General features: G+C 37.6%; 1 protein-coding gene across 1 annotated transcript in view; it reads right to left on the reverse strand.

The window, feature by feature from the left end:
• The window catches only part of Cdk6 (cyclin dependent kinase 6), a 212,554-nt gene that overhangs the window by 58,810 nt on the left and 137,615 nt on the right, over positions 1-16,129 (reverse strand). Inside the window, exon 4 of the mRNA XM_027919898.2 lies at positions 6,004-6,113. Within this exon, the coding sequence (XP_027775699.1) occupies positions 6,004-6,113 (110 nt within the window). The remainder of the gene's footprint in view (positions 1-6,003; positions 6,114-16,129) is intronic.

The raw sequence follows: 16,129 nt of genomic DNA on the forward strand, positions 1-16,129 counted from the left end.
CATTTCCTTGATATCACTAGGCAAGCACTCAAATATGAAGAAGCACCAACGCAGAAACCAATAGGAAGACTGGTAAGGCATTCAGTGACATTTTAGACATTTTCTCACTGGCCACTGAGCCACAAAGGACAGTTTCACTGTTAGTTTCCCAGATACTGGGTATTTAATTCATAGAAATCAATGACGACAAGCCTAGAGAGGCCACCAAACAAGGGGGAATATAACCATGAAGCCTTGTTTGTTTCCTTCTAACAGTGACTGTGTTTGTTATATTCTTCCTGGTGGCATTTGGCACTTCTTAGCTAGGGATCATCAGAGCTGGCAACTCAGAACTTCTAAGAATTACTATCTGTTTACCACAATCTCCATATTCAAAGAATTAGTAGGATATTTTGTTTTTGAAATATGCATTTTCTTTTTATGACTTTGCTATAAGCTGGAAACCCCCATAACTTTCAAACTACAAACTATGGTCCTGACCAGGATAGCAACAGACAGGCATCTGGAGAATTGACAGTGTGAATTTATTTTGCCATGTAGTTAAAAATCAATCTATCATACCCTTCCATCCATCCATCCCCTCCCACTAAGCTGAATGGGCTGGCTACTGACCAAATTCATAACAAGGGCTTTTAGTATTAAAATATAACTGAATGTTGGTAAAGATGGATTATCCATGGGCGAAAAGTTAAAGGAGGAAGATAAAAATCTAGCTGTAATCCATTTTGCAGAATGCTTCTATAGGTCAGTGTAGGCGATTATTAAACCCAGATAATAGTGACAGATGGTATTTAAACTCTCTGGCTCTTTGTCAACCATCTGCCCCAAGACTCTCTTTACTGAGTTCATATTTCCTAGGTATTCAATTTTAGAATAGAAGGCATATACTTCTTAATAATATGACAGAGAATTTGTCAATCTTTCCATTGTAGATAGACTGAAAATCAAAGCTTTTATATGTGTGATTTACTTCTTGGCCTAAGATATTACACTGCTGCTAGACTGCAGTAATACATAAAACATTCTAGGAAAAAAATATAGCCTAGTGGGTCAAACAACAGCATGAGAAGAAACATGACAGAGCAGGAAAATCAAAGGCTCTGGGAGTGAGGTGGACCTATGTTAAAATTTGTCTCTTCCATTTAATAGTCATGTGCTTCTATTCATCCTGCCTGCAGAAGGCCCCAGTTCAATGTATGTAAACTCTGGATAATATCCCTTAGAATATAGATTTGATGAAATAATGTATGTGAAGGGCCCTGGCCTGGCACTTGTAACGTAACAGGTGTTAACTCCTGTTTCTTTTCTTCCCCCTAGGTCATGGATAATGGTGAGCCTTATTGATGCAAAGATTTTATATAAAAATTAGAATACGATCTTTATGAAAGTTTAATCCTGACATATAGCCATTCACAGAGCAATCTCCTTTACTTCCTTAAAACAGTCTTCTTACTATAGCCATTCACAGTACCCCACACTTCTTGGCACTGAGCCTACTCAATGCATGTAATGACTTTCTCCTCCACTAGGGTTTGTTATCTCTTTAGCCATTCAATAAGTTACTGAAGACTGAAAGACAGGGTTTCCAGTGGGTGACATAGACCACTAGTGATAGGTAAGATGATTTCAGGGGATGAACATGGACAAAGTTTCTTAATAATTTTAATGTTTTTATATATTCTAATTTGTATTAAACAAATTAATAACTGACTTACCAAGTCTGTGATTATATATATATACATATATTTATACATATATATACACACATACATAATATATACACACATACATACATATATATGCATATATATTTTTTATTTTTTAAAATTTTTTATTTTTATTTTTTTTAGTTGTTGATAGACCTTTATTTTATTTATTTATATGCGGTGCTGAGAATCAAACCCAGTGCCTCACACATACCAGGCAAGTGCACTACCGCTGAGCCACAGCCTATAATTTTATATATTTTTTGTTGAGGATGAAGTTAAATAAAAAAAGTAAACTGACTCAGGGTAGTAAAAGATTAGATAAGTAGAAGTACAGTTGTCATAAGACTATGGCCAAAACAATGAAGGTGATAAAGAGATGCCACAATCTGGGAATTACTACTTATTGACAAATAGGAACTCCAAGTGAACACATGTGAGGGACTGCCTGATTTAGGATTAGCCTAAAGTAAGGAGGGGTCTGCGTTTAGAATCCATGGTTTGTGACTCTTCAATTGGACAACACTGAATTGGAGCCAAGCTGAATCCAGATCAAATTGGAGGTTGGACCCCAGGACACATCTGCCACAAGAAAGAAGCACGATGTGTTTAGCCATCTGGGAGGTATCACAGGAAACACCAAAATGTGACTGAGCAGGAATAAAGTTCAGACCTCATGGCCACATTCAAGGTCACAGCAGGAACTACCTAGAGGACAGGGTACCCAGCCTAGGAAGGACATGTGATTGTCCTGGATCCATTCTCGTTCAGCCTTTAAGGCACACGGACCCTGGTTCTGGCATTGCTTTCTCCCCCAACCAATTATTTCTCATTTACTACGTTTGTAATCTAGGAGAAAGGTGCTTTCCTATGTGTACATGTGAAGAGCCCGTGGGTTTTCACCCAATATCTCACTTTTGTAGCAAAATGAAGCAGAATGTTGCTGCTGTCCTCAAAAGGAGCCTTTCCTGGAAACTCTAGTGTGTGAGTCCTTCCTCTCAGTCCCAGTGCCAAGGTGGAGAGAGGAGTATTCCTGTCACATTGGACTGGAATACTATATGAATTTTCCCACAGAAAAAAAGATTTGATGAATTAGTACAAAGTGATGTTTCATATATTGTCCAGGTTATACAGAATTCTGCAAGCTAGGCTGAGAACTTGATTATCAAATACATTATCATGTTAGTGGAATTTTTTTTTTTTTTTCGGCTACTGGGGATTGAACTCAGAGGCACTCAACCACTGAGCCATATCCCCAGCCCTATTCTGTGTTTTATTTATAGAGAGAGACTCACTGAGTTGCTTAGTGCCTCGCTTTTGCTTGAGGCTGTCTTTGAACTCGCAATCCTACTGCTTCAGCCTCCCGAGTTGCTGGGATCACAGGTGTGTGCCACATTGCCCGGCTAGTGGAAAATGTTTTTAATGTTAGCAAAAAATGTTTTTAATGTTAGCAAATAAAATTTGGAGTTGCAATTGTTCAAGAGGCAGGGACTGCCTATGTTTAAAAATATAGCAAATTCCTTACTAGTGAATTCTTAATTCTACATATCTTAGGTTTTATCTTTAACAGTTTTTACTATGGATCATGGCTAATATTCAAGCTTGTACTGCTGAAAAACAACTGATTACCCTCCCCTCCACACCAAAAGAAGGACTCCATCTTTACACTGAGGATGAAAATTCTAGACACATGTAGGTAATTCCAATAAGCACATTTTTAGTCAACTCTTAGCTGCACCAAGTTACTCCTTGGATGACCTGGAATGACTGCCTGCTCTTCTATATTGATAGTAACTTATTCCCTTTTTTTCGTGCTGGGGATTGAACTCAGGGTTGCTTTACTACTGAGCTATATCCCCAGCCCCCTCTTTAAAAATATTTTAGTTGTAGTTGAACACAATACCTTTATTTTATTTTTTTATTATTATGTGGTGCTGAGGATGGAATCCAGTACCTCACATGAGCTAGGCAAGTACTCTAATCACTGAGCCATAACCCCAGCCCTCCCCAGCCCTTTTTATTTTAGTTTGAGACAGTTGCTGAGGCCCTTGCTAAGTTGCTGACCATAGCCTCAAAATGCAATCCTCCTGCCTCTCAGCCTCTTGAGTCACTAAGATTATAGGCATGGGCTACTGTGCCTGGCACTTATTATCAGTTCTGACCAGAAGCCTGAACCCAATGTGTTCTACAATTGTTGGATGAAAAGAATTATTTGAAGTACTTTTTCTTTTTCTTTTTTTTTTTTTTTTGGTACCAGGAATTGAACTCAGGGACACTTGACCACTGAGTCACATCCCCAGATCTATTTTGTATTTATTTAGAGACAGGGTCTCACTGAGTTTCTTAACACCTCGCTTTTGCTGAATCTGGCTTTGGACTCATGATCCTCCTGCCTCAGCCTGTCAAGCTGCTGGGATTACAGTGGAGCCCCACTGTGCCCAGCTGAAGTACTTTTTAAAATAAGAATTTCTGGCCTTAGTTCAGTAATGAATCAGAATCTCAAGGAGTGGCCTGGGAGCCTCACTTGTAAAGACTGTCTATCCCTGGTACTACTGTCATCCATGAAGTTGCCACTGATGACAGTGGCAACATTTTGCTTTGTTGTGCTGCAAAAGTGAAATTCTGGGTAGAGACCCGCTGGCTCTTCATGTGTGCACATAAGAAATCACGCTTTCTCCTTCCTGGAACCTTACAGAAAGATAGTAACTTGGGAAATAATTGCTTAGAGGAGGAAGTAACACCAGAAACCAAGGTCCATGTATTTTTAAGGCTGAAACGTCAAGTAGAGGTTTGTTAAAACATAGCTTGTAGGACTCTAGCCCAAGAGTTTCTAATTCACTAGGTCTGGGGTGATGCCTGAGAATGTGCATGTCCAACAAGGTCCCAAGTGATACTAATGCTGCCATCCAGGGACCATGCCCCCAAACCACTTATCTGGCCTGTTTGGTAAATACTGTGGCTAGGCTGAATGTTACTATTTTTCTTTCTTCCTTTGCAGAAAAACAATGCTGGACTGGAACTCACAGACTTCCTTTAGATTCCTATTCCCCTACTTCTTAGCTGCATGATGTTAGACAAATAAATTGACTACTCCATTTCAGTTTCCTCTTATTGTAAGGATTAAAAAGGTAACACAAAGGAACTGTGTTGGCACTGTACTTGACACAGAGTCGGCTGCCATGAAACACCTGCATATTCTGACCTCCCTGCCACTCTCCCATCCTATGAGCTACAGATGAATTTGCTGAGTACTAGAAGGAGTTCCTAAATTCACTGCATAAAACTTGATTTGGTTAAAACAAACAGACAAAGTAATGGCTGACTTTTTCAGATGAGATCTCATGTAGCTACATTTTGAACATATCACGCACAATGGGAATATACTCAGCCTCTCAACTCACATTTTCCCATGGAAACAAAAATAGAAAATAAAGAGATTAGGTTATATTTAGGTTCTCTGTTTAATTTTGACCAGGCTGAATTTAGTACTCAGGTGTGAATTATTTTCCTGGCAGATCTTTATAATATTGTTTGGCTATTTCTTGTGACCTGAAAATCAAACAAATGAGTCACAGGCTTTCAGAATCAGGGCAGCCTTGGAGGGCACTGAGCTTACCCACCTGCCCTGTAAATGCTCCTGAAAGCAGCTCCAATGGATAGTGGTCCAGACTCTCCTTGGACACCCAATGGGAACACACAACCCCCAATCTACTTTTCAGATAATTGTTTAATTATTACACTGCTCCCCCCACTAAGCAAATATCTTTATTTCTTTAATTTCTGTGTCCCTTGGTCCCATTTTTGTCCACTACAGTGTCTAAATACATCTAACCTCTGCTCTACATCGCAGCACCTAAAATATTCTGAAACAGCACTGACATCCTCCTTGCCTATTCCTTTTCAGCTTACTTAGTCTTTTTTCAATAATTCTCACCATCGAAATTTCTGTTAATAAATTCCCATGAACTTAACAATCCTTGTCTTCTGCTTGTGGCTGAAGTTCACCTTGAGGATATTTCTTCACTACAAAACACTCCAGCATGCCCCACTTTCATCATGTCTTATCACCACCAACAAAGACAATGGAAATGGAAAGAAAAGTGGTGTGTTCCTTTCCAAACAGGGTTTCCTAGAGCTTGAAACTACAGTTATACAAAACTGAATGAGAAAGTGGTTTTAGGTAGGCTAAGAGGGAACACCTAGGAACCTCAGATCCACATCATGACCCTCATTGAGACAGGCACGCCATGCTGCCAATTAAACTACTGAAGATTCAAAAAGAAAACATATTTCTTACTTTCTACGAAACATTTCTGCAAATATGCAGCCAACACTCCAGAGATCCACGGGGGTGGCGTAGCTGGACTGGAGCAAGACCTCTGGAGCTCTGTACCACAGCGTGACGACCTGCAATGACAAACAGATGTCAGCATTACTGAGGAAGATGGCTGTGGGCTTAACCTTCTGATTCTAGGTGGCTTAATGACAAGATCCAGTTCAGAAAGAACCCCTATAAATCATATGAGGACACTGATAGATGCATAAGTAAATAGGACTCATCAGTCACAGGCCAGGAAATTACATCATCCCCACCACCTGGGTTCCCATCTCAAATGCTATCTTAACAGGATGGTGAAATAACAAGCTTCAGAAAGCAAGGCAAAGACAAAAACAAAGCAAGCAAATAAAACCCTCTTATCTTAAAACTATTTTTTTTTCTAAAAAAAAAAAAAGAAAAACAGGTGATGGCAACAACTCCAGCTCAATTCCCAGGTCAGTGTTGGAAAATCAGAAGATTCCAGTGGCTGCTAGATGGCGACCTTGAAGTCTACAGAGCACCCAGGGCGAGTCAAAACTGCTCTTATCATGACTTTGTGGGAAACCAAATAAAACCCCCTTCCATGCTGCTCTTTACAGAAAACAAATAAAAAATGGGGAAGAACTTAAAAGATGTAACCCAAATATTCATACCATGTGTAAGAAAGGTCATCCATAGCAGATTCCCCAAACTGGAGAACCCATTTAGTATTGAACAGTATAAGGTAGATGAAACAAACAAAATGGTACTTATTTCAGCCAGGTTGACAGCTGAAGAAAACATCATGTTAGGGCTTCAGATTTCTGTGTGTACAGGGATCAAGTGCCTCTTATTTTAGGGAGAGAGGCAGATATTCTATGGAGACTTGAAATGAGGATGTATTATTGCTAAATAAAGAATTGGGAATACATAAATTTATTACATAAGCATTTTACATTAAGCAGATCCCCTTATTTTTATTGATCTAACTGTATTGTTACTGTCATTCAGTTTTATGTATTTTATTTTTGGGGGGTACCAGGGATTGAACTCAGGGGTACTCAACCACTGAGCCATATCCCCAGCCCTATTTTGTATTTTACTTAGAGACAGGATCTCACTGAGTTGCTTAGGGTTTTGCTTTTGCTGAGGCTGGCTTTGAATTCCCAATCCTCCTGCCTCAGCCTCCTGAGCTGCTGGGATTACAGGCATGCACCACCGCATGTATCTTGATAGTATGTTATTTGATGCATTAAGATGGAGGTGGAGAGTCTCTAAAAATGGCTCCCATCAATTTCCTTGTCTCTTTTTATACATGTGCTGCTTCCCCCATCAAGGGATGGAATTCATTTATCTTCCACTGAATCTGAGTTGGCCTTTGCAATTTGTTTGAACTATAGTTTATGGTGGAAATAAGGTCTAAGACTATCAAAGCTTGGTCATGAGAAGTCCTGTAGCCTGGGCCCTTTCAAATGCTTGCTCTCAAGATGCTTCCTCTTGCAATTCAGACGGCTTGCTATGAGAAGTTTGACTCTCTGGTCCACATACCTTGCTGAGTTGTCAGCTGAAAGCCACGTGAGTGAGGCATCTTAGATATTCAAGACCCACCAATCTCCCAGATGTCTGCAGCCCCAGCCAATGTCACACAGAGCAGGTCTGCCCAGCTGAGTCCAGTCAACCGACAAGACTCAGAATAATAAAATGCTTGCTGTTTTTAAGTTTTGGGTTGATTATATGGTAAATTGACTTATTCATCTCATTTAACATGTTTTGCTTCAAATTCACCCAGGGGTTAAGTTTTGCTTAGGGATTATTTAATTGATATCTAATGAAGGATGATGTAACAGAAATAAAACTCAAAATACAAACTGACAATACCAGAACAATTTTTACCCCAGTTATCATTTGATGCCAATATATCTTTCGAGCATCATCTCCTACAGGACTTCCACACATCCCTTATGCCCTAGTTACACAATGATTATATCTCTGGTTTTCAACCTTGACTATGACCAGAATCATCCATGGGGCTTTTAGAAAAACTTAGGTATCTGAACCTTTTTTTGTCTCCACCGAATTAGCTCTCCATGAGTGGGTTCCTTTTTTTTTCTTTTAAGTTCTTCAGGGAACGCTCACCCTAATAGGTTTGCGTACTACTGGATTATACAAACATATCCTATAGCTCTTGCCTCCATGATTTTCTTTACTGTTCTAACCTGGGCAACTCTTTTTCATTCTCCTCACCATGAAGAAATTCTACTTACTCCACATGTCCAGTTTGAATGCCATTACCCTCCTGAACTCACTGCTACCTGTAAATCACTGGTGGTAACAGTTCACAGTATGTATTGTTCATGGCTGAGGTGCACAGCCCTGGCTTTATATATGATATGTCTGTAAATGCCTATCACAATACTGTATCCATTGCAATAATAGTGTAACAAAGATGAAAATAATGATTAGTTTATGGCAATTCATCCTAGAAAGATGACTGGGCAAAATTCAATGACTAGTCATTCCCCAAAGAGAAGGTACTACTTTTGCTAAGAAGAGTGTCCAATTCTGGGCTCCAGTTTTTACTTCCATGATTTATTTCTGCTTTATTAATATTTCAATTTGGAGGCACACTTCTTCATTTCTCTGTCATACTATAAACAAAAGCACAGGTGCAAACTGTCCATAAAGTTCCACTTGAATGGTTTATAGACATTCACAGATATTGTGAAGGCACACATTTATCTTTTTACCTCAATTCAGAATAAAATCCAACATTATAAGAGATGAAAATTTTAATTTGAATACAGCATTATTTGAAGCTATTTTAGGGAAATGGATTTCTGGTTGATTATTCATCTTAAAAAACTTTGGAAAGACAGACTACCTTCATTTTTAATACTTTAGCATTTGATACCTATTATGATAACCAAATCAATGTCTGAATAGTAAAAACAACAAGAACAATATTGGTATGTATAGGAAGTTCCCTTTTATTCTTTTAAAAACGTAATTATCACTCAAAATGTAGAATGAATTTTCAAATGCTTTAAAAATGTCTATTACTAATGACCATATGATCATTTTCCTTTATTTAATTAATGACATTAATTATTTTAGTGGATTTCCTAAAATTGCACCATCCATACTTTCTTGGAATAAATCATTCCTAATTATTATTCTTTTCTAAAAATTTAAAAATCTTTTTATATTTTTATTTTTTATTTGTAGTTGGACACAATACCTTTATTTTATTTATTTATTTTTTATGTGGTGCTGAGGATCCAACCCAGGTCCTCGATTGTGCTAGGCAAGCATTCTACCGCTGAGCCACAACCCAGCCCACTTGGCGTATTATTTGTTTAAGATGCTTCAGAATTCTATTTGCTAATCTTTCATGTTTTGATATCACGGATATGCAAACTTTGTATTTTGTTCTATATTTTCGGGGGGGATTGAACCAGGGATTGAACTCAGGGATACTTGACCACCGAGCCACATCCCCAGCCCTATTTTGTATTTTATTTAGAGACAGGGTCTCACTGAGCTGCTTAGTGCCTCACTTTTGCTGAGGCTGTTTTTGAACTCGAGATCCTCCTGTCTCAGCCTCTGGAGCTGCTGAGATTACAAGCATGCGCCACTGTGCCTGGCCTTTTCTATATTCTTGAACAATATAAATGACATAAAAATAATTAGTTATGTGAGGGTTAAACTGACCTGTACCACTGTCGGGGTCTCTGTTAGCTGTGCCCAACAATCTTTTGAATTCCTTCTTGGTAATTAGTCTGTTCAGGGTTTAATCTCTTTTTGAATCAATCCTGATTATGGTAAAGGATTCTCCTAAGAAAATTCTTTTTTAAAAATTTATATTGTCTACTCTATTTTTAAATTTACTTACTTATTCTAATTTTTTTATATATGACAGCAGAATGCATTTCAATTCATAGTACACATACAGAGCCCAATTCTTCATGTCTCTGGTTGTATACAAGGTAGAGTCACACCATTTGTGTCTTCATACATGGAAAATTCTTTTTTTTTTTTTAAATTTTTTAAAATATTTATTTATTTTTTTAGTTATTGGCGGACACAACATCTTTGTATGTGGTGCTGAGGATCGAACCTGGGCCGCACACACGCTAGGCGAGCGCGCTATTGCTTGAGCCACATCCCCAGCCCATGGAAAATTCTTAACCTAGATTTAAGAATGTCCTGGCTTAAATCTGAACATAGTATTTATTATAATTATTTTAAGCTCATCTGTTTCCTGATTATACTGATTTTCCCTTTCCCAATATGTATTTTTGCTCTCTTTATATCTGTCACATTTGTCAGGAGTTTGGCTAGCTATGTTATCAATTAAAAAAAAAAAACCCTCATGTGAGGTTTTATTGCCATTTTGGGAAGATTATTGTTTTATTTTATAATTTGTTGATTTCTATTTTTATCCTTTTAAATTCTCCCTCCTAGTTTCTTTGGAACTTTTCTTATTTATTTTCAACTCTGATTACTAACAGAATAATTATTTTCAAATAAATTTTCCCATTTTTGTTCATCTTTTAAGAAATGTTATTTATCTTTAATCCAAGAGTACACTATACTTTGAAGAATTACTTATTTTAAAAAATGTCTTAAATTTTCCATATGGTCAGGTTATTTATGTTTGTTTTGTTTTGTTTTTGTACCAGGGATTAAACTCAGGGGCACTCAATCACTGAGCCACATCCCCAGCCCTATTTTGTATTTTATTTCAGAGACAGGGTCTCGCTGAGTTGCTAAGCGCCCCGCCACTGCTGAGGCTGGCTTTGAACTCTTGATCCTCATGTCTCAGCCTCCTTGGCCACTGGGTTTACAGGTGTGTGCCAGTGTGCCTGGCTTATGGTTATTTTTTAATTACTGGATTTCTAGTTTTATTGCATTACAACCAGACAATGTAACCTGTAAAATGTCTACTTCTTAGAGTTTATTTCTGTTTTCTTTATGATGAAGTACATACCCTTTTTTTTTTTTTGTTCTGTGGGGTATGAGAGGGTACTATCTTCAAAGTGTAAAGTTCTTTAACAACGAAAGTTTTCCTCATACAAATTCTTACTTACATTATTCTATACTTTGTCGAACTCTGAAGGAGGGCTGAATTTTGTTTTCTTTTCCCCAGTATCTCCTTTGTAAGCCTAAGGGTTTCTGCCTTATGTAAACTGGCCTTATATTTGGGGTAAGTAAAACTTATTATAACAAAAATATTATCAAAATAATGAGAATTTTTATAGACATAGAATAAATACACAAGTCAGCTACAAAATAAAATGGAAAAAGGAGTCCATTCATAATAGTAAGAAAAAAATGTAAAATATTGAGAAATAAAAAACTATAAATTTACATAAAAGAAAATGAAAATGATATGCTGCTAAAGAAGAATATAAAATTAAAGCTAAGTAAATGGTGAGACTAAAAGACTAAAATGGGAAAAGTCATGTTACAAAGACAACAGTCATCCCAGGCATAAAAAATTAGGATAATGATTTTGGGAAGAAATTTTAACTTTGATCAAATAGTCCCTCTGGTAGAATAATGCTTAAAGAGCATTAAAAAGAAAACACAAAACTCAATACTAAGACAAGATAGTTGGAGAAATAAGGTTGAGGGAGATTTTCTCTTAATATACTTTAAGGTACAGTAAGTAACAAACTACTAGGTGCTAACAGATTTAAAAACACAACATACAATCCAGGAAGAGACTGATGTATTTATGGGGTTTAATGTTAATGTTAACTGAAATCATCTTCAGCAAAGAATACTGTTTTTTAAAAAAAAGGCAAATGGCAAATGACAGCCTGGGTGAAAACATCTAAAATATATATAAAGTCAAAGAATTAGTATACGTATTACATAAAGAGCTTGTACAAGTCAGTAAGGAATAAAGCACCACCACTGAATAACAGACAAAATATATGAAAAAAGCAATTCACAAGAAGTGAAAATTATAAAAAGACACTCAATCTCGTGTAAGGAAAGAAGACAGAAAGATAAGGAAAAAGAAAAAAAGAAAAGTATGGAAAGAAACACATTATGATGAAGCAGTATCATTTTTTTGCCTGATTTGCAGAAATGAACAGAATGACAATATTAATAGTTGGCCATGGTATGAATATTTATTTATTGAGATATTTATTTTGGTGCTGTGAACTAAACTCAGGGCCTTGTACATGTTAGGCAAGTGCTCTACCACGGAACCACATTCCTATAGCCCTGAAAGAACTCTGAAACTGCAAATCGATCGGCACAACCTTTTTAGAGTGCAAACTGACAGCATCTCTAAAATTCATAGTGCACATCTTCCTAACCTGGAATTCCACTTGTGAATATCTGTTTTATAGAAATATTCACATTAGTATAGAAACAGATATTCTCACAGATGTTTGTGCCACAGTAATGACCAATAAGGGAACATTATCGAGCCACTGAAAAGAATGAATTAATTCTCATCTTGTGCTCTGTCTCTCCCCAATTTACATTTAATGGTTTCAATGAAAGCTAAGAGTTAAAAGATCTCATTTGTATTAGTAAGACTGGTGCTTAATCTCTGTGATTTCACTGTAACAAAGAGAAAAATTAGATGAAGTTTATATTTATACTGTATTTTGAAATATTAATATTTTCCTAAGGAGACATCTTTTTGGTTTATCTCTGTGCATTTGATCATACTTAAATCCCCAAACCAGAAACAAAACCTCTGAACTGTACAAGTCTTACATTTCTATTTAATTCCCTAATAAAATAATCCCAGAGGGTCTGCATTTAAAATAACAAATTACTATTGTTTTCAACAGATATAAAAGAATAGCATTTTCTTATAGTCGTTCCCTGGTTTATGTATTATATCATATGTCAAGAGATCTTTCCTAGTTTTAACTTCTTAATTCATATAGCTGTTTTATAATCTCCAACCTAGAGTCCTTCAATTCTTACAATAAGTCACTGTAATTTAAAATATCTCAAATGATGAAAATTTTAAAAATTGTATTCGATACAAAATATGTACCACAACTAAATCTAACACTAAGCTTTTGAGAGCAAAGTGCAACATATTTTCCTAATGGTAAACTACAAATTCTTTTTTCTTAGGAATTATATTTGTGCCCCTAAATCTTTAGTGGAATACCCCATCACTAATAACTACTTTGTCACTCATAAGTAGAAATTTATTAATTTTTACTTAAAATTTTATAAAGAATGAGCAGAACTGATAAAAATGTTTCAAGGTTTTTGTGCACAAAGCAAGGACATTCAAGAACATAGTCAATTTTTGTTAGAAGTACGCTATGTTAAATAATTCTAAAGGTCCTTAAAAACCAAGTAGAGTGGTCAATTAAGTTTAAAAACATGTTGTGGGAAACGGAGTGCAATACACAAAGATCAACATTTAGGAATCTGTGACAAAGGTAGCTACCAGTGGACACAATGCAGTTGTCTAGTAAGCAAAGATAACAATAGGAACTACGGACAGAGTTTGGAGGCTGGAGCCAGCTGGAACAAAAGCAAATACGATGTTTATTACAATCATTACATGTATTAACAGCCTCTAGAGGTGCTGAATGGATTTGGCAACAGGAGGGGGAGCGGAAGGGGGGAAGGAGTTCAAGGATATTTACACAAGTGAATGTATCTGTTTAAACTGCTTTGATCTCTATTCACAATTTTTTTTTTGAACCAGTTCAATAACAGTATAAGATAAAGTAGAGCCAAGGCCAACTCTGACTCAAAATACATGTCAGAATAAACTGCTCTCACTTAATATTCTGAACAGTCTGTTATTTACGCACCCTTTCACCAAGATCCTGGAAAAGCTGTCGATGCCAGTGGATTCATCCTTATTTGATGGCTGCAACAGCAGAGAAGCAGGGTGTGAACACAGTGCTAGGTGTCTTCCTTTTGTTTCTCTGGATGGTCTCTGCACTGCAGGTAGACCTCTATTTGCCATATGCCTCCTGTTTCTTACTGGGTCTGGCCAATGAGAAGCCTTGGCATGAGTTGAGGGAGAGGGAGAAGAGAGGTCAGGTCCTTAACTCCTTGACTTCCTCCCAGGAGGTAGCCTAGAGCCAGCTGCATTGCCACTGCAAAGTCAGTGTCTACCTGGAGCAAGCAGATGGTTCTACTTGATTCCTTCCCTCTGGATTCCAGTAACCACTTGCTTCCCTTTGAGCCTGGGAATGGTGAGAGCCTGGCTGCCATTAAGACTCAAGGTATGACACAATTCTGAGTCCCCCTAAACCAACATTTTTGTAAATTGTGTCTCAGCAAACAAATCTCCCCAAATTTCCTGTGCACCATCTAATTCCTGTTGGAACCCTGACTAACTCCAAGCCTGCTTTCTCATGTATCAATGAGGACATCTGCATGGGGGACTATAAGGTGCTCCCTGTTAACATCCTAAGCATACATAATTGCTGTGGCAGTGGTAATGAAGACTTAAAAACAGACACACTGTACAGACAGACCCAAGAACTCTACTCTTGGATACCCTTGCTGTCTTTTTTGTTTGGTAGCACCATATGACCGGTGTGGTGATATTCTCCTCTGTGCCCGCTTCAGTGTGTTTCAAACACCAGTGTAGATAATGAAGACTTTGGATACAATCCTTGACACACTTCAAAATTTTTACTTTTTTCAAAGTGAAGGTTTCCAAATCTGTCTTTTTTCTTCATACTAATACAAAACTCTCTAATATGTATGTTTTTCCCTATCAAAAATTAGTATGGTTTTGCAAAGTAAAAATTAGTGATAATTTCACTGTCCATATTCATAAAGAATAGTGGTAATGATTTTAAAAATCCAGTTCTTTATACATTTAAATTAAGAATATCAGAAAGAATCATAATTTGAATTCTGCCAAGCAGTCTTTTCATTATTATTATTGATGTTGTTGTTGTTATTATTTGGTACCAGGGATTGAACTCAGGAGCACTCAATCACTGAACCACAGCCCCAGCCCTATTTTGTATTTTATTTAGAAACAGGGTCTCACTGAGTTTCTTAGCCTCACAGTTGCTGAGACTGGCTTTGAACCTGGGATCCTCCCGTCTCAGCCTCCTGAGCCACTGGGATTACAGGTGTGTGCCACTGCACTCGGCCAGTCTTCTCATTATAATGCCAGTTATATGGAAATTAGACACCAGTAAAAGTTAACAGTGTTATACCTTGCATCAAAACACAATGGAATCCTCTCAAATTCACTTGTTTGTAATCTAAGGGCCAGAAGGAAATGTTTTGACATATGATGAAAAATGGTTAAGGTCTAAAGATGAGCTCCTCAGGGCAGGGAGTACTGTGCAATAACTGTTCTCATTTTTGCTCTGATGCCTCCATCACCATCTCGAAGTCTGGCTGTCCTTCCTGAGACCCAGAGCTGCCCTGGTTTACCTGAGACTGTGGTTCCTGTTTAGATGTGCTACCTTCCCACCACCTGCTTCTGTGGTTCTGTCAGGGGGACACTCTTTCCCTAAGACTCTGAGGTCCAAATTCCACCCATCTTTTGAGGCCTTGTACACTTACTGCTTTCTCCACTAAGCCCTTCTTGATTTCTCAGCTGGAGGCGACAGCTGTCCTCTGAGCTTCTATTTCACTTCTGTAGCACTTGGTGCTTTCTAGTTTTCATTGCAGTCATGATTCATTGGCCACAATGCATACATAATGCCGTGTGTGGAAGGTGCTGGATACATAAATGAACCTCAGAAAACTGCTAGTGGCATATTAAAGACCAATAGAGGCAATCCCCTGGACTGAGGATAATGAGGGCAATACTGTCTAATAATAATTTAGTACCATTGATACTCACGTACCTTTTACAAAAATGGACTTGTGGAGGGAGGGGGATGAACCTATTTGACTCAGGGGATACAAGGACTCAGAGGGCAACAGAAAACACAGCAAAATGCTGAGATGAGTGTTTCCTCCAAGTATAGACCAAGGGTATCTCAGGGGAAGAGAGCTTCTCAGTACAACAGAGACCTGTGTATTGTGTCCAGGGAGAGACAACCATGACCCACTGAAGGTTAAAGAGGTACAGATACTAGAGGTACTTGTTTTCTTCTTCTGAGCTCATATTTCTCATTTTATTAATGTCTAAGCATATCTA

Source organism: Marmota flaviventris, chromosome 1 (assembly GCF_047511675.1).
Source record: "Marmota flaviventris isolate mMarFla1 chromosome 1, mMarFla1.hap1, whole genome shotgun sequence".
Lineage (NCBI taxonomy): Eukaryota > Metazoa > Chordata > Mammalia > Rodentia > Sciuridae > Marmota > Marmota flaviventris.